Source organism: Gilbertella persicaria (assembly GCF_025201335.1).
Source record: "Gilbertella persicaria strain CBS 190.32 chromosome Unknown B0P05scaffold_25, whole genome shotgun sequence".
Taxonomy (NCBI): Eukaryota; Fungi; Mucoromycota; class Mucoromycetes; order Mucorales; family Choanephoraceae; genus Gilbertella; species Gilbertella persicaria.
Window position 1 is genome coordinate 66,566 of NW_026251986.1, and position 20,032 is coordinate 86,597.

A 20,032-nucleotide genomic window follows, 5' to 3' on the forward strand; every position below is an offset into this window, starting at 1 on the left:
GTCCAATGAGCATACCATACCTCAAAGAGGGCGATGACCAGAAGGTAGCTCACTTCTACTCTGTTCAAATGTAGACAACGAATGGTAAAGAAGTTCAGTGAGATTGCGAATTAGATTCAGACATAGGGAGAACTCTGAACATTTTTTTTTTAAAATGTGTTTATTGATTGAGCCGCGTACACTAAGAGTAATAGTTAAAGTGAAGAGGCGGGTGCAATTAAAATGAAAGTTAATAAAATAAAACGAAATATACTAGACAAAATAAACTAAACTAAAATAAAATATATAGAAAGGAAAAAAATTTACATGATTGAATGGCATTGATCCTCTTCAATAGTCTGACGAACATTGAATCGGATGCTTGCTAATATGGCCGTGGGTACAATGGAGGACTTGTCAAAGATAAATCTCATATGAGCAAGCCAGATTTGCGAAAGAGTAATTATGAGGATTCTGTATGGTTTGATTCCTTTCCATTGGCAGAACCAGATGTACGAGGAGTCCAGGGACAGAAGAGCCTCTTTGATATCAGATATTGGGGTGGTAGGCCAAAGAAACTCAAAGATGATTTCCTGCCATACCTTCTCTTTAGTTGGACAATGAAAGAGCATATGGCTAATAGAGTCAGTGGTAGTTAAGCACACCGGGCAGAAGGGAGAGTCAAACACATGAGGCATAATAAAATGTAAGAATCGATGATGAGGAATAGACCCCAAGATATACCGGTATGTTACATTATGTTGAATGGTGGTAAGAGACAGAGACCAAAAGAATTTCCATTTCACTTCTGTAATATTTCTCAAAGCCAAAGGAGGAGCCATAGACGAGAGAACTGACTGACGAAATGTCTTAGCCGATGCCTTGACACTACAAGTACCTTGATTATCTTGAAACCGAAATTGGTTGATCAAAGGCGCAAATGAGATTGTTAAGTCTTCAAGTGGAGCAGGACTACATACAGAGCTAAAAAAAATGGCTGAAGTTTCAAACTCCCAGATGCAAGACCTTTGAAGAATGTGGAGGGAGTACGCTTCCAATGAAGTAATAAAGGATCACGAGTATTTTCCCAGTGAAGAAAGTTGAGTCTAGCATCAACTTGAAAGACATCTGACACCATCATTTTCTTGAAACGTAGGGGGACAACGAAGGACGAAGAAGGGGGAACGTAAAGCACAGCTTGCAAAGATAGGACCATAGCGGTAGCAGTATTAAGGATAGCATTAGCAAATAATCGAGGAAGACAATCAATGGCACGATATAGCATATTAGTAGTGCCAGTTCTTTGTTTTTTCAGCCCTTGTGTACGAGAAGAAGGAAACAACAATGAAATCTGATGATATTTGCACTCATTGATATTTCGAATATGAAGGCTAAGTAAGTACGTGACCGGATGAGCATCAATAGTATCTTGATTATACGCCAACAAAGGATGCAGCCAGCGAAAACATAAAGCCGAGGCCTGAACCTGAATATCAATTACTCCAAGTCCACCTTTTTCTTTTGGCAGCGTCCATACTTTCCAAGGAATAACAGGAAATATATTCTTACGCAAGAATCGAATGGCCAAAGATTTCAATTGTTTGAAATCAGCAAGTGTCAACGGAGTAACCCGCAAGATATACCATATTTTAGACAATATCAGTGAATTCAAGACAGTGGCTCGGCCCACCACAGATAATGAACGTGTAGAGTGGATTTGTATAGCAGTCTTAATCTTTGTTATCATAGAACCCATAAAATTGACTCTTTAAATACGGCTTTGTATCAATGGAAAACCCAAATAAATTAAGGGTTCATCATCTTTGACAGAGTGCAGATGCTTCATACCCATTTGAGAGAGTGGAGCTTCCCAATAAGTCCATGTATCTCTGCCAGACACCGAGAAGGCTTCCACCTTTTCATGGCTGAGCTTTGCATTCGAGGCTTCGCAATATCGAGTCATATGCAGTTGTAGCCGAGCAAGATCAGTGGAATTATGTACAAAGACCAGAGCATCGTCAGCGTAACATAGAAGCTTCGTTCGTTCAGTACCCATTATGTAGCCTTGAAATTGACGATCATGGAGAATGGAGAGCAAGAAAGGTTCAAAAGCCAAATTATACAGAATAGGCGAGAGAGGATCACCCTGTTTCAATCCGCGTAATTTAGCAACTTCGGAGGAGAGATGACCATTGATGTTGATTCGGATAAGATTATCGCCCATTAGCTTGTAAATGCATTTGATCAGTGGAGAAGGGAAGCCAAACTTTTTCATCACTTTCTTCAGGTAGTGTAAATTCACTCTGTCGTAAGCCTTTTCTTGATCCAAGAGAAGACCAATATCAGCATTCAAGGTACTAAAATCAGGAACATTATCCAGTTGTTCAGCGATCGACCATTTCCTTTGAGCGTCTTCCATTAGCAATTGACAGATTATACCATTTTTAGCGATAAACCGTCCAGGAATAAACCCCAATTGATGACGGCTAATAAGACGAGAAGATACCTCCATGATTCGACGATTGACGATACGTGTGAACAGTTTGTAATCCGTATTTGCTAAGGACAAAGGACGATAGTTCTTCATATCCGCAGGATCACCTTTCTTGTACAGCAGACACATGACTGATTCATTCCATGACTGGAGAAACTTACTCTTCTGCAAAGCGTCATTATAGACAGTCGATATCAGATCATGATATAGAGGGAATTTTATAACCAAATACAAAATCTCATATGGCAGTCCATCTGGTCCTGGACTACTCTTACGAGGGGTGCGTTTGCTCTCGTTGAGTATGTCATCAACATCAATAGGCTGCATAAGTTTCTCCTGTTGTTCTGATGAAATCTTCAAGTGACTAGGAATAGATCGAGTCATAGCCCTAAGAGCTACAGTGTCAGTGGGAGAAGGAGTAAATAGCGAGGTATAAAATCCAGTTGCTATACGAGAAATATCATGTTGCTCTTGACAAAGCTCTTCAGTCACTGGATCTCTCAATTCAATGAGGGTTCGCTGATTTTGTCGAGATACTTGAGTCCGCTTCAAAAAGTCTGCAGATTTCTCTCCATGTTCTCTCCAAAACTTGCCAGACTTCAAAATCTCGATCTCTGCTATCGACTGTTGCAAAGACTAGATTAGGGAATTGATATGATCCAAACCTTGAAATATCAGTCCTCCATGCTTCTGATGCCGCATTGCTTTGTTCCTCTTAGATTGCAATTTATGCAATTGCTTTTTCCTCCAGTTCAGATCTTCCTTCTGATAGGATTTCACAAAAAGCTTTACCTCTCCTTTAATCCAATCCCATTGCTGTTGCGGTTTAGCACATTGTTTGATTTCTGTAAAACGTTCCATGCATGATTCTAAATGAAGTGCTAATGCTTGCCTGAACTCTTTGTTTCGAGCTAAGAATGGATTCGCTTTCCAAGAACCAGATCCACGATCAGATGAGTCTTGATACTTGAATGAGAACCCTAAGAGGTCGTGGTCTGTCCACTCTGGTGACAAAAATTGTTGATTGATACTAGTGATCTGATGATGAGCACTTGAACTACAAAAAATATAATCCAAGATTCCTGAGTTGCTGCCACTATGCCAAGTAATCTGCTTTTCATTCCCAAAGATATCAATGTAATAGTCATCCAGTAAATCTGTCTATTCAGGAGGCGCACACAGTAAAGTACCATCTAAACGGCGATCTTTATATTGATAGTTGAAATCTCCCGTAATGAATATTGTGTTATGTGTATTGATAATCGTGTCCTTGACAATTGGGATATCCAGGAGCTCAGTATAGAGTGCTGACCGATTAGAATGAAGCGCTGAACGACCATAGATATTTAAAATTGTTGCTATAGGTGCCATAGTAGAAGAATGTTCCAAATCTCGAATTAAATGAATATCAGCCAATCTATATCGACCATTGTCAATTCCTTCCGAGACAGGTGTAATTGTAAAGTGATGAGAGTGATATGATGCCGCAATGTCGAGTCCAAATGCTCGACTTGCAGTTAGAATGGGTGTTAAGTAAATCTATAATAGTAGTATCTGAAGCATGAGTTTCTTGTAGCACCAGGATGTCATATCCTAAAGTTCTGAGGTATCTAATGGGTCTGGCGATTTTAACTGTATGATGTCTAATATTCATAATTAATGTTGAGGTTGAGGTGATTGTTGGCCCATCAAATCAGGCTGAAGCACGTTTGTCTTTACATTATTTATATCATTCTTTCCATTTTGTTGTGATGCTGCTGAAGCTGCAGCTTGTTGTCGAGCAGCACTTATATCATCAGTTCCATTGAACTTACCCATCTTTTTGACATTATCATGAGTCTCCAAATCTGTAAATCGAGATGGAGAAGAGATCACAGTATCCTCCATTACTATGTCTTTTGAGATAGTCTTTAACGCATCAGAACCATTTACCAGATTAAGGTTGCTTTCATTCATAGTGGTGTCCTCTTCAACACCGTTTTTACCATTGAGAGCAACCGTTGCATCTCTTTCATTATTCTTGTAGCCTTGAGGAACTGGGGAGCTAGCAGGGGAATTTTCTTGTGTCATTGGTTTCTTAGGAGCAGCCTTGGGTGAGGCAGTAGAATCTTTGTTTGTCCCTTTTCTAGATTTTGGCTGACTTGAGGATCTCTCCACTGCACGGACCTTGCTGGGAGCAGAGTCAATTGATCCATTACGACTGCAGTTACGCATAACATGGCCAGTCTCATTGCAATGATAGCAGCGTACCCATTTCTTGTAGTCGGGACAATCAGCTCGACAATGGTCTGAGCTCTGACAGTTACGACAGAAGTCAGGCATCTTATCCCATTGTAGGAGTACTTTTCTCTGTTCATTATCCCATGGATCCCAAATGATGACGCGAGATAAGGGCTCCAAGTGTCTACGCCCGGAACACTCCGATCCATCTGCGTGGGACTCCATACATTCATTTTCAGGCGTAGCCGACAAAGTTAGATTCAAGGTAGCATACCCTTCACCATGAAAGATGCCATCAGTTCTCGAGATGCCATGATCTAGAACTTCTCCAGAGCACGAAAGACGAGCAGCCATTTCCTCTTTCAACTGGATGGCTGGGAGGAATGGAAGATTTTCAAGAGTTTAGCGGACAATAGTAGCTTCTGCTGGGTAGGATGGAAAACCTTTCACAAAGGTACCATCCTCCAAGGTAATTCCTTCTTCAATAAGTGTCTTGCGACCAACACTGTTATAAAGCCACATAGTCTCCAAGAAGTCATGTCCCAGATAGCTGCGTGTTTGCTTTCGATAACCAAGAAAATCTTCGTAGTAGCCTGTGTTTTCAGCATCTTCATTAAACTTGGGTAGAGCTTTGTTTAACAAAGATCGATCCTTGATTGAGGTAAGATTATTAAAGACTGAGTCTTGTTCCATTCCTTTAATGAATGGACGAATTACTGCAATGGGAGCTAGAGGGCTGGAGCCATTAAGAGCATTTTGAGATGACTCTTCTTCTGTAACAGGACAATTAACCAAAGTAAGGTTAAACGAAACAATAGATTGATTCTTTTTGTTGTTATTGCCTTTCCTCTTTGATTTAACAACATGAGTCCAACGCAATGGGTTCTCGTTGTTATAGTTAGAGTTTGGGTCAGTTTGCTGTTTATGCCGATTTTCTAACATAAAAAAAGGTGACATGAAAACATTGATGTGGACAACAATGAACTACTTGAACATATTGAATGGACGAACTGTTCTCAACTTGATCCAAATTAATGTGTTTATCTATCATTGGCGCTGTTTCATTTTCACTCGCAGGATTTTCTTTAACATCACTCTCTGCTTCCTTATCGTTTTCTTTTGTTGACTTGTAGGTCATTGTAAACTCTGGCAGCTCTTCTTTTCTTGTTTCTTCAGGAAGATTGTCTGATAAAGCGTCGATTGTATTAACTTCACATATGGGACAAATCCATCCAATTGACCTAATACAATAAGTTACTATTAAAAAGAAGGAGATTCTTTTGCTTACTTTTTTGCAAGTATCTTTCTTCTTTTGTATAGTCTAATACACCCACAGCGCCTTTCGCTTCAGTAGGAAAGAAACCAATGACATCAAGTAATACTGTACGAATTACAAAGAGTAAGTATAAACTAATAAACAAACTGCAATACATACTTCCCCAGGCAGGCTGCCAAAATTCAGGATGAAAACCAGTAATACTAAGACAGATCTTTGTATTCAGTTCAAAACGACCATTAGGCTACGATATCAGATATAAATAAAGTTTCTTATATTTCAAAAATGCTCTTACTGTCAAGAAAATAATCTCAGGAGGTTTAAAAGGATACTCATTTGGCAAGAGAATGCGACCATGATACCTATTTAAAATGAGTCCGTGTTTACTTATACCAGTGATTACCTTCCACCATCAAAATCTGTATCTTTGGGTCCAAGAACTGTAAAATGCCATTCAAAGATATTGTCCTAAAAGGCTTGAGTCTTTATTGCTATCCAAAAGTATTTACCTCAAGTGGATGAGCATCGTAATCGTAATTGCTTTCTTTAGCAAGCTCTTTTGCCTCTTGCATAATACGCTTTATTCCTGTATCATATATTCTTTTTTAGCAAAAAGTCTTACCTGGATTCTTTAGGTTATAGTTGATGCTCATAGTATCAAGTTGGAGAGAAAAAGTAATGCTTGTTAGCATGTGACTGGGATTAAAATTAAACGATTACTGCTGCATGAGTGTCCAATCAAATTTATTTAGGTTTCAGTCAAATGAGCAAAGAAAAATGGGTTTTATTTTGATGAGGGAGAAGCTTGCATAATAAAAACAAACATTGAGACTTGAGATAGTTTAATTATATCAAATAAAAGGCTATACACTTATTCAGTAAATTACTGCATGGGCTACTCTTTGGAGCATGAGTGTTAATTGTATGAGGATTAAAAGAGTGATGTAACAAGTCATACCTGTTATTCGAAATCTTAGAAATTGTTGTTCTAAAACGCTTATTGATGTGTTTGTTTGAAAAAATCGACTTAGATGAGCTTGTACTAGTTGCCACAATAAGTTTATTATAAATATGATGATGGGTAGACAATGGGCAGGCAATAGACGGCCAAACAGGTAAAGAATAGACCCATAAAAAACATTTGGTCTGCAGTATATACGCCTGTCCTTTTTGTTTGTTCCTATACTCACAGTCGACCTCTGAAGCTGAAATTCTCAACCCATTTTGGCGGTACCGATAGAGTTAATTTGATAGCCAAATAGTGCCTCATATGGCTCGTATTTAATTCGCCCTCTTCCATATTTGTCTTTCATGTATATTCCCTTGCACCAATCTGTTCTTATCTCGAGCCCAACGATCAATGGCCTCTTGTCCTGATCTCTCCATAGATTAAATAATTTGTTCATACTTTTTTTTTCATTGCGCTGCTACGGCGATGACTCTTATTAAAGCTTCCAACCAACCTCTACGCTTCTGAAGTCATGTTTTATAGTTATCATATTAATTAAGCTTTTGTAAGAGGTTTCCTACACTTAGTGTGTGGCCATTGCATTATAAAAAGCGCTTCGTTCTCTAAATTTTCTATCGACATAGTTTCGATTTAAGATCCTGCGTGAGCCATTCAATTAAGTGGTCAAAGAGCTATCAAATTGAACTATGCTGATAGATTTTAATTTGAGTTGTATATTAAACATAGATCACCTACTATATACAGTATACATACTTTTCATGCCGATAAATAGTATTTGAGCTTTGATTTCTCAATCAATACTGATCTAAATTTATTTATATTGACAGAACTTCTAAAACGAGGTCGTCAAATACAGTGTTATCAGTATTTATGCTTTTGACTGGAGTAAAAGATTCTGTTATTTGGGGAAATAAATCATTTCGACATCTCAAAAGCTATGGGTTTAATCTTTAGAATGACAATCGTACATTGTAAGTTTGATGCAAAACCCGCATGCCACCATAAGGTATAATGTGCTTCATTTTTAATAGCCCAGACAGGTCTTTTAATGTTTGCTGATACTACAAGACATAAATTGTGGACTAGTGCTAGCTTGATTCTTTCAAAAATGAATTTTATAGACTTATATCTCTAATTACGCCGGTAACGTATGGTGATGTCTTGACTTTATAGCAACTATTGATTATGTTGATTGAGATTTATTGAAAATGTTTACAAGGCGATTATTTCTAGTATGCTGTGAACTGTGAATAGGTTTATTAACTTGTTGCATTAAGAGACTTGGTTCAGTAAAGTAACAATAGTAGTTTTGTGGTAATAGTTATGCTTTTGATATCAAATATCAGTTGATATACAGTAGACAGTAGACAGTAGACAGTAGACAGTAGACAGTAGACAGTAGACAGTAGACAGTAAGCAGTAGACAGTAAGCAGTAAGCAGTAAGCAGTAAGCAGTAAGCAGTAAGCAGTAAGCAGTAAAGAGAGCAATTCGTATATAGCGCAAGCAACTTTGTGGTAGAATTCAGAGGATAAGCCTTATTGCTAAAGCTTAGTTCTGTTGGCTCTTTCCTCACAACAAACCTATCAGTGTTGACAAAGGGAAGCACAGATAATGTTTGTGAACCCTTCTACCAATAATCCCTACAGGTCTACTATGTATCCTTCAAGACAATGCATAGTGCGTTTCCCTCTTTCGGTACTTTGCCTATCAGGAGTAGACGTTCGCGGAAGTTGGCCAACAACAGATACCCTTGTTTTACGCGATTCAATAAGCGGCATCAGTCTTCCTTCTACCAGCCAGTTACTCACAGAGATAAGATCAGAGAGAAGGTTCTTGTCAATAAGGACGTTCTTTTTTTTCTTTTTTGCTTGTGTGTTCTTGTAGAGTACCCAGAAGACAGATAGACAAAAGAGAATTAGATGAATCAAGTATTGAAATGTATGCTAAATAGTCTCAGCCTTTTGATTTGTAAAGAAGAGACACCATAGTATTGCTTGACTTGAAGAGACGTGGAGACAGAGACTAACAATATTAGCTACATAAATTTAATGCTACATAATACCTTTTTTTTTTGTTTTGCATTTAAGTCTTGAGAATGAGAAATAAGATGAAAGAAAGACAAAAAAAAAAGGTTTTTTCTAGACTCGCTTTTTATCATTTACACTTGCTTTGTTCCTATGCTTTAGAGATGAGATCTTTTTGTTTATATTGGCTTCATTATGATGAAAAGAACTTTCGATGGCATAAACAACTTTGTTGATTTGTGTAACTTTCAAAGATCAATTTGCTCACAAGTATGTAAAAACTATACAAGTCTATATACTTATTGACAATGTATTATGACACACAGACAAGATAGAATCTATCATTTATCACTATCTGAAAATATTGTTCTAAAGAGAACATAGCGGATACTTTGTTCTTACTTGTATCACAAAGTAAATCGTTTGTTTACATTATGTTAATTACTAAACTGATAGTCGAAAGTAACGCCTGGGACCAGTCTATGATCTGTTTACATCAATGAATACGAGTTTTGTTACAAAAGAAAGTTTTTAGGGAAAAGCTACTAATTGTCATGCAATAAGCGCATGGATTTATGGTAATACTTTTCAAGCTCATGCTAAACGTAAAAGAGAGACGAAAAGAGATATTTAATCATCAAAAATCAATAATAATCAATTATGATTTGTGTGAGAAATAAGCCTCCTTTTTGTGCTCTTTTCATTGTTGGCGTTATTTTATCTTCACATGAAAGAAAAAAGCGGAGAATGATTATAGTTTAAAGTCCTCTGTCCCAGAATGAATTCTGCATCAATTGATATCATGGACGAGTTTTTTTATTATTATTATTATTATCAAACATAAAGAGAGAAGCATTTAGTTCAATCATAGATGATCAGCTCATGTTATAAAAGAGAAAGGAGAGAAAAAGGGATATTTTTACGTTTAAAAAACTGAAAAGTGCAGTGTCAATTGCATTGTTTATGCAAACAAACAGCTTTTGTTGTAGTATAGAATCAGATGCTCTTTCTTTCCTCTCACCATAAACTGATCCTTATCAAGAAAAAGCAGATGGCATATAAGATTATAAAACACTTTTTTTTTTTTTTTTTTTTTTTTTTTTTTTTTTTTTGCTTTCAACTGCTTCTTCATAATCTTAGTTGAGTGGCTAGCTTGTTAATATTGTTCTCTTGTTTCTTTGGTGGTGGCCCTGTATTGTTGTGTTCTGATGCCGTGTTCTAACTTGATGCTTTTGAGGTAAGTTTTCCCTTTATATATATAAGTGTATGCACTGGATCCTGTGTGCTTGTTACAATTAAAGACTACGCTTTTTTGTCAGATGTTATGGCATTTCGATGAGGAGTTGTATAGATGTTGTCGCCAGTTAGCAATGAAAATGACTGTTCGTTTTTGTAACGGGAGTGTCTCTGGAGATCTGACAAAACTGTTAAATTGCAGAAGTCTGATAGGGTATAGAAGTGCAATTCGACTGCTTTCACACAACTATTCCTGCGAATAACTTCTAAATGAAGTGAAATCAAAGATCGGCACTATTTATTTTTTAGAATGAATACAACGGTACTCTCTTTTTTAAATAAATATCGTATTTAATATTAACAATATGCAGAACGAAATAACGAGAAACTGCTGTAAATATATGCATATGCTAGGATAGATGAGTTGAATAAATATTATAACTATAAACTCAAACTCTGTGTGGTTAGATATGCCCTAAATGGACTACATAATCTCACGATAAAAGACATCCACAGACAGTGATGCTTAAAGATACCCTCTTTGGCCTCAGAAGTATTATGTACTATTGTGAATCTTACTCGTGCACATTTTGTGCATCAAATAATGTAAGAAGAGGTACCATTTTACTAGTCGATATTCACTGAAAAGGCCGTTTTTCTACCAATTACAGTGTGCAACGAACTTTGAATGTAGATTTGTAAATTGATTTCAAACTGCACTTAAATTCAGCTGAGCAAAGCTGCTGATGAAGATGTATATTTTGGGTATCAATGTTCGTTTATTTCTCTCAAAAGATGTATTTCCGAATAACAAGAGTAACAACAAACGAAAGCAACCCAGCAATCAAAGCATCTAGCCACAAAGGAGGAGCAATAGTTCTACTGGTTCCCATGCTCGTGTCCATGGCTATTGGTTCAGGTACGATTTGGGCTCCTTGTACTTGAACATATTTTTTTTTTTTAAAATGTGTTTATTGATTGAGCCGCGTACACTAAGAGTAATAGTTAAAGTGAAGAGGCGGGTGCAATTAAAATGAAAGTTAATAAAATAAAACGAAATATACTAGACAAAATAAACTAAACTAAAATAAAATATATAGAAAGGAAAAAAATTTACATGATTGAATGGCATTGATCCTCTTCAATAGTCTGACGAACATTGAATCGGATGCTTGCTAATATGGCCGTGGGTACAATGGAGGACTTGTCAAAGATAAATCTCATATGAGCAAGCCAGATTTGCGAAAGAGTAATTATGAGGATTCTGTATGGTTTGATTCCTTTCCATTGGCAGAACCAGATGTACGAGAAGTCCAGGGACAGAAGAGCCTCTTTGATATCAGATATTGGGGTGGTAGGCCAAAGGAACTCAAAAAGAACTCTTTGAACATGATTTTCGAAATTAAAAATACTTGTTTTTTTTTACCTGATGTCATTTGCTGACCGGGGTTTCCTGATTGCATAGGGAGATTACAATTATTCACGAAGAATAGTGTCTTGGTTATAGGAATTCCTTGTCGTCGAAAAGCAAGTAAGTTGCTACTAAAAGAAGTCATTTCCATGCCTTGCCAGGCAACGGTGTATAAACGCGTCAAGCTGCAAGCAAGGCATGACAGACAAAACTTATATTCATACCTTGCCAGGCAACGGTGTATAAACGCGTCAAGCTGCAAGCAAGGCATGACAGACAAAACTTATATTCATGCCTTGCCAGGCAACGGTGTATAAACGCGTCAAGCTGCAAGCAAGGCATGAGAGAAAAAACATATTCATGCCTTGCCAGGCAACGGTGTATAAACGCGTCAAGCTGCAAGCAAGGCATGAGAGAAAAAAAACATGAGAGAAAGTTTAGAGAAAGAGGGAGGGAGGGAGGGAGGGAGAGGGAGGGCAGATAAATTGGAGTTTCACTCTAAATGGAAGTCACAAGAGAACACATAAGAGAGTTTTGGTGTTGAAACTCGATACAGTGCTTCCATTGCCATTTGGACACTTTTTTGAAATCATTGGTCATTTTTTAAAAGTTTATAAGGGTATTTTATTTTGACACTTTTCAAACTGATTTACTGAATGCTGAATAATGTTTTCAAGATGAACAATTGGTACAGCTTCACTAGCCTCGATTATTCTAATAGTAAGGGTTTCTATATCACTAAGCTTGGCTCGTCTTACTTTAGCTTTTATGATGGACCAGAATTGTTCGATTGGATTTAATTCCGGCGAGTAGGGTGGAAGGTACTTTTTTTTTCTGTAGGGAAACTATGTTTCTGTTTTATTCAAAGTCCTAAAGATGTCATAATGAGTGATAATTAACACTGGAGGGGTATGATGTGCAATAAGAAAGAGAGAGGAAATATGCACAAGTTTAACTAGTAAGGAAAATGATTTCAGTCAAAAAGTATTGGTTCTTGTTCATCGGATTGATTAGTCAGCAAGCGTTTGATTATGGAGAATACAGCAGGAAAGGTGAAGGGTGTAGAATCAAAAACCGAACGCCAATGGCTGGACCATAGACCCTCCAATGCGCTATCGCAGATTTGTTGTGTGGATAGGGTTGGGAATGCAGAATGACTGGAGCGACTGATGACGGTACGAAGATTGAGGAGTTGTCGTAAGAGGTGAATTGAAGGAGCGGTAAGAGAAGGATCGATATATGTGGAGAGGATGTGACACCAAATTCTGTATTTGACTGGACAAAGAAAGTTGGAATGGTCAAGTATGTCAATGGTGTTGCGACGGAAGTAAAGACAGTAAATGCATTGAGGGCTAGTGATGAGCTTCGGTAATTTTTGGTGTAGGTAGAAGCGAGTGTTGATGGCTTTGTGTAGGAAGCGGAACCAGATGTTGTGGGAGCGATGTGTGATTTGAAGTGACCAAAAGGCTTTCCAATTAGGGACAATGTCAAAAGGTGAGGAGGGTGTAGGAATGTGTTGGGGAAGTAAGGCTTTATAACCAGAAATAGTGGGAGGTGCAGGTTTGAAAACTAATGGCGAGGAGACAGATTGAAAGTATGTAAGTGTGGTGACAAAGGACTGCAGGCAAGAAGGATGTAGGATATTTCAGGTGTTAAAGGGAGGTGTGATCATAGTAGATTCAAGATGAGCGAGGACAAATGGTTTGAGAAATAGTTTTTGCTTGTGAACATGTTTCAAAATTTGAAGGGAAATACGACGGTGTTGAGTCAATGTATTGCGTGCGCGGTATTTTATGGATAGAGATTGAGTATCGTGAATGAATAGATCGTGACCAATGAGGCGGCAGAAATCAGAGGGTTTGCGGAAAAGAGAATCAGGCAATATAAAGGAAAGGAGAGAAGATGGACCAGAGGGTTGTGGGTGATGAATGAAAAGTTCAGAGACAGGAAGACTGAGACAGACTTGAAGAGGGACTTGACAGGAATCGAAATTGTGTGGTAATGCATCGACGGCTTGAAATATGTTAGCAAAGTAATTGTGAATTAGGGTATGAAGGTATAAACGACAAGAAGGGAAAAGGAGAGACCAATGGTATGTGGGGTGAGTGATAGATGTGAAAAAATAATGTAAACTGAAATGAAGGAATGAAAGAGAAGGTTGGGTTAAGGAATGGAATGTATTGGAGTGTAGGAGAGGGTGAAGCCAACGCCATTGAAAGGCGTTCTGTTGAACAAAGGCATCTAAAACGGCGAGGCCACCTTTCTCTCTGGGGAGAGTCAGAGTGGAGAAAGGAAGTTTGTTGTAACGGCGATTATTGAGGAAGGATAATCCAATTTGCTGATGTCTGGCGAATTGTTCTTTCATGAAGTGGAAAAGGCGCATAACGTGCCAAAGGGTTGAAAAAACAAGAGTATTAAGGACGATGGCACGTCCACAAACAGATAAGTTACGTTGAAGGTGAATGTTGCATAAGAGTTGAACTTTGTTGATAAGAGTGTTGGCAGATTGATTACGTTGTTGAGTACTAGAGCAGATAGGGTATCCTAGATAAATTAAAGGAGAGGAGGAATTAGAGTCATGTCAGGTAGTAATGTTGTGTTTGTGAAGAAAGAGTGGCCAATGTGGAAGAGGTGTGCCGGATAAGGAGAAAGCTTGAGTTTTGTTGTAGTTGAGCAGTGCGTTAGAAGCTGACATATAATGATCGATTAATGTTTGTAGTCGTACAAAATCAAAATGGTTACAAAGGAAAATCAGTACATCATCTGCATAAGCTAAAATTTTGACAGGTTTGATTGGTGGTGGTAGGATAGGAGAAAGTGGAGGAGAGCGAGTTGAAGAGTGTTTAACGTTGAGCGATCGTAGCTGAGAGGTGAGAAGATCTATTGGCTCTGGTGAGGTGGGTGTGTTGGTTTCATCTAAGAAATCAAAACCAACCAATTGCTTGTCTCGTTGAATAGACCGAAGAAGGGGATCGAATGCAATGTTGAACAATAGAGGACTCAAAGAATCCTCTTGTCGAAGTCCCCGTCGTTGTTGTACTGTGTTTGTTGTAATATGACCATTCACATTGAAGTGAATATGTGTGTTGAAAAGGCGGGTAGTAAGGCTATTAATTAGCGCAGAAGGAATGTTAAAAGCATGCATGCTTTGTATAAAATATTTGGTGTTGTGAGATGAAGAGGGAATAGATGTAAAGTAAGAGAAAAGGTAAGAACACAGAGAAAGTCCGTTAGAACTTGTATAGGTTTTTATTTCTCCAAGAAATGTTATCTTTCAATTGCTATAAAATGTCGAGGTATTTATACTTTTTCTCGGTCAAAATATTGTTTTGGGGTTTGCTTCTTGACTACGGATTGATTTGTTAGATCAGGAGCAATTAAGAGAAATGCCTTTAGGGGAAGTTGTCAGCTCAGCTAATAGTACATGATCTGACCTGAACTTGAATAAACTATTACATATTTGTCAAATGCCAATGCTAATGTATTTGTCAGCTCCAACTGTCACTTTATGAGTGCCATTAATAATAACAGAGTCACTAGGTTCATAATCTCTGACTATGAGGATGATGTAGTACTTCTAGTAGAATGAGTGAATGTCAGTGACTATAGATTCATTGCAATTGCCATAGATGTGATCTGGTCTTTTGCCATGAGCATCATTTATTGATCTATGCATATGAATTCATATATGTTCACAACACTCTCAAATAAAATCATTACCCATAGATTGATCTTAGAAGATTTCTTTAAAAGATAAATAGGGGACTCAAACTGAGCACAAAAGAGACAAACAGCAAGTGCTTTTATTCATTGAGCTTTCTTTTCTTATTGCTGGCTTCAGAAGAGATAATATCAAACAACGTTGCTAATGGGAGTGAGAGGGAAGGTAGCATCAAGAATTTTTCTGTTGAACTTTGCTTTTCAAAGCAATACTTTTTGTACACATAGACAAATTTCATGAGGTTGTTCATATCATTTAATGACATGTCCATGTCCTTGAGTTTTACTGGAATTCGGAAGTCGCAAAAGTGAGTGATTGTACATACATTGTTGCATGCTAACTTCATTATATAAGCTTTTCCAGCACCACCCCAGATCTGGAAGCAAAGGATGTTCTTGGCATCGCTCTTCTGTAACATCTCTTTTCCATATAGTGCAAGCTTGTAGAGCTCAAAGTTTAAGAGGTGCTTATCATATATATTTGATGGCTTCACCTCACCATAAGCATTGGTGAAGATATAATTTTCACCTTCATAGACTAAACATTTGATATTTGGACGGCACTTTGCATCTACCTCTTCCAGCTCATCAACAACACGATCAGACTGATGAGGATCATTGTTTCTTTCTTGTAACAAGCGGCCGACAAAGGGTTGCACGAAGGATGCACACAGATCCAGCTCACTAACTTTCTTCTTCAAGGGCTTCACTACCTCAGGAGCAATATGAATGAGAGCATCAAGGATTTTTTTTTGAGGTCCATCCTCCTTCTTCTTCATCATCATCATTTCTTCTTGAAATTCTTCGCGGTAGTCATAGCCATCGTTTAGTAACTTTTGCACAACAGCTGAATATGCGACATAAGACTGCAAAGGGAAGAGAGGCAAGTGATATAAGAATTCTTGGCAGCACAAATCTACAAGAGTAGAATATTTGATTGTGTTGAAGCAGTTATTAAGCACAGGATGCTGAATATCTTTGCTAAGAATCAAGATTCCAGAAAGCGACAACAACACGGCAATATCATTCTTGAGTAGCATAGTACCCTTGCATCTTTTAGCCATTTCTAAAGATTCATCCTGGAATTTCTTGAAATCACCAAGGATGTTCTTATCTCCCACGAGCCATTGGTCAGAAGAACGATAGAAGTCAGTTTGGAATTCTTCAATCTTGATATGGCTGAAGTCTCTTTTTAAGCCAGAAAAGGTGGTACTGGTAGCAGTTGTTGATGACATTTCAGACTTAGTGTCTTCTGTTTTCTTGCTCTTTTTAGTCTTGATTAAGTTCAGCATAGGCATCCATTCTTCAGGGTTGGTTTCTAAACAGCTAGCATCATCATTTAACTCAGGCTTTAATTGTTTCAAAGCTGAAACCATGGCTGCTTGCCACACGTATCTCAGTTTTTTATAGTTTGTTGTATGGGAAATCGAAGCAATATGTTCTTTTTCGCGTTTTAAGAAGTCAGAGAGTGTTGGCTTATCATGAGATTTAACGTATTTCAAAGCGAGAGAGAGAGGTGAATTGTGCATACTGAGATTTTTATTTTTACAAAAGAACAAGTGAAAAGGCTGTTCACATTCAACCTCAAATAATTTTAACGCCAGAGGTGTTAAGGCCATGAAATCAATTTCATAGTCAGATGAATGATATGCGAGTTAACCTCGCTTATCAGGCCATTAATTTTGCCTTTTCTTCCCCTACTTCTAATAGTTCAACTAACTATAAAATATCTCCAACAGACTTTCAGGCAGGTCTATCCAAACAAATTGCAATCAATCAGGCAGCTCAGAATGCTAGAAGATTTCGCCATAGACGAAAAAATTCTCAACACAACACTAATCACCAACAATCTACCTTTTAGACTCCGCACCAGCAGTTTCTTCGATCGGGTCCGTCCTCTCAGCAGGGCGGTTACAACATCAGCAACAGCAACAGCAACAACTTTCACCAACCTCAGCAGCATTCTCACCGACAATTCAACAAAAAGCAATCCAACACTAACCCTTTCCGAAAAAATTAACAATAGAAAATTCCAACTACACTGTGGGCGGTCGTCTCATAAAGTTTTGTTCAGAGTGGACCCAACTTATCGTCAGCGGTCGGCTACTCCGAGTAATCCAACAAGGCCTTCGCATCCACTTTCTCCAACCTCCTCCTCTCACCTTACACCCAAAATCAATCCAACCTCACAACCAACAACAACGAATGCTTCTTCAACAAGAAATCTCAGCTCTACTTTACAAGGGGGCTATCGAAATTGCTCCCCAAACACCAGGTTACTACAGTAACATGTTCGTCATTCCCAAGCGGAACGGCGGGCATCGACCTGTTTTCACCCTCAAGCAACTGAATTAATATCTTCATGCACCCCATTTCAAAATGGAAACGATATAACAGGTGACTCGAATGATCCAGAAATCCAACTGGCTAACATCTATGATCTTTCTGATGCTTTCCTGCACATTCCAGTTCATCACTCTTCTCGCAAGCATCTGCGCTTCCTCTGGGAGGGCGAGTCATACCAGTTTTGTACAACATCTTTTGGCCTATCCTTGGTGTCATGGCTTTTCACCAAAATCACTCGCCCGATACTGGAGTGGGCTCGATCACAGGGTATACGGCTCATTACTTACCTAGACGACTGGTTAGTGATTGCAGACAGCCATCAAGAATCAGCACAACATACGAGACAAGTTCTTCAGAAATTGATCTCCCTCGGTTGGTTAGTCAACTACAAGAAGTCATCTCTTCGCCCCAAACAGGTTCTAGAACACCTAGGCTTCTTATTGGATACCAGATAAATGACTGCTCAACTTCCAGGGAAAAAGATTCGAGATCTCAGGAAGAGTATTCGTCAGGTAATAAAGAATCCAGTATTGATGATGTTACTGATATCTTCTTTTATGATCTGGATTAAGCCAATGATATGTCTTATATGAGTGTTCTAATATTTAAATACACAATAAAGAACCTCTTTAAGATTGCGCAATTGTGCAAATGATGTGCAATCTTTATTTTTTGTCAGTGCAGTCTGAGTTTTTTTAAAGCGCAATTTTAAATTTCTCTATGTGCAATCTCTTTCCAGAAATGGTGTATTTGTACATTTTTTTCTCTTTCTCTTTTTTCTTTTCTCCTTTATTATCAATGAATATTTCTTCTGTTTTTCACCCTACAGTCATCACAACAAGCCTGGTATCGATTGCATTATTTGGGTCATGGTTTACATTTTGGCTCAAGACAAATTTAGCTCGTACAGAACGAGAGCGAGCTTATGTATGCACATTAATGAGCAGTTCAGTTACCAGTATAAGCTCATTACCACTCGTGTTTACGCTGATATCAAATGGTGGTAATATGACCGAAATACTCGCTTACCGTACATGGACAGTTGTGATCACTACTTTTTTTATGACCTTTTTAGTGATGGATCTCTGTATTGGTGTCATGTTCTATCGCAACAAAATTGAATTACTTACAGGATGGATTCATCACATTACTTATTTGGGTACATTGACATGGGCTATTTATCAGCAATACACAAGTGTGTTTGTGATGATGTGCTGCCTTGAGTTGCCTACGTTTATCCTGGCTTTAGGTTCAGTTCGTTCTCAATTGCGCCGTGATTATTTGTTTGCTTTGTCTTTCTTGTGTACTCGTATTGTGTTTCATTTGTTTAGTATTTATTGTGCTTGGAAAATGAAACCATTGGGACCAGTGATGTTGGCATTATCTGCGTTTTTCCCTGTTCATTGTTTCTGGTTTTACGGTAGGTTGCATTGACGTATAGTATAGACATTGATTCTGTCAATAGGTTTTATCAAACAGCAAATTAGACTGAGAAGCAAGAATGCAATGACATCTACCCACACGCCTATTGTGACAATGAAGCAGATACCCATTAAACCAGTTGTTCAGACAGCTTCAGTGAAATCTGTCAAAACTTCTATTAGAAAGAAGGTGCATTCATCGAAATACTTGTCTCCTTCATTTCATCAATCACCTCCTGTATCAGTACATTAATAAATACCAAGAATGCGCTTATGCATAACTATAATTTGTCAAATAAAGACTAGGACAAATCAAGGTGCATAAAAAAGATGTATCGTTCCATCAGTGCCTTTCCCCCTCACTAACACTCTAAACAGAAGCTTTACATCACCCAAGTAATGGTCAATAGGAATATTTTAGCTGGGTTCAGTTTCAACTGAGTAAAACGGCCCTGAACTACGTAATAAAGTTTAGTTCAGGAGAATATGGACCTTTTTTTTTTGTCTCCTTCGCTTTGTTAATTTATTATATAATATTATCCTTAGATCTGTGAATAGGAGTATTACAATTGTTTCTGTCTATTTTATCCAGAATCTTGGATATAAATCTTGTGTAATGATCAGCGGCATATTCTTATTAGTCTTTCTGAGCTTTAAATGGCTTTTTTTTATCTCAACATCCAGGAAGAAAAGACTATGCAATTATTCAAAATGAAACATCTTTTTCTGTTTAGCAAACAATGTTTGTGTTGTTAGCAAGAATGATAAAAGTTGATAAAACAGGCTTGATGAATCAATCATGCTTCGCCCTTATCTGGATAGTCATTGTCTTTTCTGTCCATTCATTTTTATGCTTCTTGTCAATGAATGAACTAGAAGAACAGCAAATAAATAGTACCTGATTGGTTCATAATGAAGCCTTTATAATAAAAGT

At 37.9% G+C, this 20,032-nt stretch overlaps 8 protein-coding genes across 8 annotated transcripts; 1 reads left to right on the top strand and 7 right to left on the bottom strand.

Annotated features, from left to right (window-relative positions):
* Positions 1–4,286: 4,286 nt before the first annotated feature.
* B0P05DRAFT_545736 (uncharacterized protein) lies at positions 4,287–4,791 on the bottom strand (the record flags this gene model as incomplete). The annotated part of the gene is made up of 1 exon (XM_051578668.1): positions 4,287–4,791. A coding segment is annotated over exon 1 (245 nt), but the record flags the coding sequence as incomplete, so codon positions are not given.
* Positions 4,792–4,947: 156 nt separating this feature from the next.
* On the bottom strand, positions 4,948–5,315 carry B0P05DRAFT_545743 (uncharacterized protein). The gene has a single exon (XM_051578669.1). It carries the CDS (start codon positions 5,305–5,307, stop codon positions 5,140–5,142), a length of 168 nt encoding a protein of 55 aa, XP_051433801.1. The 5' UTR covers positions 5,308–5,315; the 3' UTR covers positions 4,948–5,139.
* B0P05DRAFT_545745 (ubiquitin-conjugating enzyme/RWD-like protein) lies at positions 5,210–6,645 on the bottom strand. The gene is made up of 6 exons (XM_051578670.1): positions 6,592–6,645; positions 6,479–6,555; positions 6,373–6,437; positions 6,265–6,331; positions 5,993–6,213; positions 5,210–5,946 (listed from the first exon to the last, which is right to left on the bottom strand). The coding sequence occupies exons 1-6, from the start codon at positions 6,620–6,622 to the stop codon at positions 5,616–5,618; spliced, it is 792 nt and encodes a 263-aa protein (XP_051433802.1). The 5' UTR covers positions 6,623–6,645; the 3' UTR covers positions 5,210–5,615.
* Positions 6,646–12,222: 5,577 nt separating this feature from the next.
* Positions 12,223–12,414, bottom strand: B0P05DRAFT_471980 (uncharacterized protein; the record flags this gene model as incomplete). Its single annotated transcript, XM_051574650.1, has 1 exon — positions 12,223–12,414. A coding segment is annotated over one exon (192 nt), but the record flags the coding sequence as incomplete, so codon positions are not given.
* Positions 12,415–12,584: 170 nt separating this feature from the next.
* On the bottom strand, positions 12,585–13,229 carry B0P05DRAFT_545755 (uncharacterized protein; the record flags this gene model as incomplete). Its single annotated transcript, XM_051578671.1, has 2 exons — positions 12,585–12,886; positions 12,947–13,229. Coding segments are annotated over 2 exons (585 nt in total), but the record flags the coding sequence as incomplete, so codon positions are not given.
* Positions 13,230–13,382: 153 nt separating this feature from the next.
* Positions 13,383–13,631, bottom strand: B0P05DRAFT_545756 (uncharacterized protein). The gene has a single exon (XM_051578672.1). The coding sequence runs from the start codon at positions 13,616–13,618 to the stop codon at positions 13,403–13,405; it is 216 nt and encodes a 71-aa protein (XP_051433805.1). The 5' UTR covers positions 13,619–13,631; the 3' UTR covers positions 13,383–13,402.
* Positions 13,632–15,414: 1,783 nt separating this feature from the next.
* B0P05DRAFT_572394 (uncharacterized protein) lies at positions 15,415–16,707 on the bottom strand (the record flags this gene model as incomplete). The annotated part of the gene is made up of 1 exon (XM_051581437.1): positions 15,415–16,707. The coding sequence occupies one exon, from the start codon at positions 16,705–16,707 to the stop codon at positions 15,415–15,417; it is 1,293 nt and encodes a 430-aa protein (XP_051433806.1).
* Positions 16,708–18,445: 1,738 nt separating this feature from the next.
* On the top strand, positions 18,446–19,588 carry B0P05DRAFT_545763 (uncharacterized protein). Its single transcript, XM_051578673.1, has one exon. The coding sequence runs from the start codon at positions 18,476–18,478 to the stop codon at positions 19,109–19,111; it is 636 nt and encodes a 211-aa protein (XP_051433807.1). The 5' UTR covers positions 18,446–18,475; the 3' UTR covers positions 19,112–19,588.
* The last annotated feature ends 444 nt before the right edge of the window (positions 19,589–20,032 follow it).

Bases quoted from the DNA above. Each gene is read 5' to 3' on its own strand.
- B0P05DRAFT_545743 (XM_051578669.1), bottom strand. From the start codon at position 5,307: ATGAAGATGCTGAAAACACAGGCTACTACGAAGATTTTCTTGGTTATC.
- B0P05DRAFT_545745 (XM_051578670.1), bottom strand. From the start codon at position 6,622: ATGAGCATCAACTATAACCTAAAGAATCCAG. The intron at 6,556-6,591 runs GTAAGACTTTTT...TATATGATACAG, and splicing joins CTATAACCTAAAGAATCCAG to GAATAAAGCGTATTATGCAA. The intron at 6,438-6,478 runs GTAAATACTTTT...CAAGCCTTTTAG, and splicing joins ACGATGCTCATCCACTTGAG to GACAATATCTTTGAATGGCA.
- B0P05DRAFT_545756 (XM_051578672.1), bottom strand. From the start codon at position 13,618: ATGCATTACCACACAATTTCGATTCCTGTCAAGTCCCTCTTCAAGTCT.
- B0P05DRAFT_545763 (XM_051578673.1), top strand. From the start codon at position 18,476: ATGAATATTTCTTCTGTTTTTCACCCTACAGTCATCACAACAAGCCTG.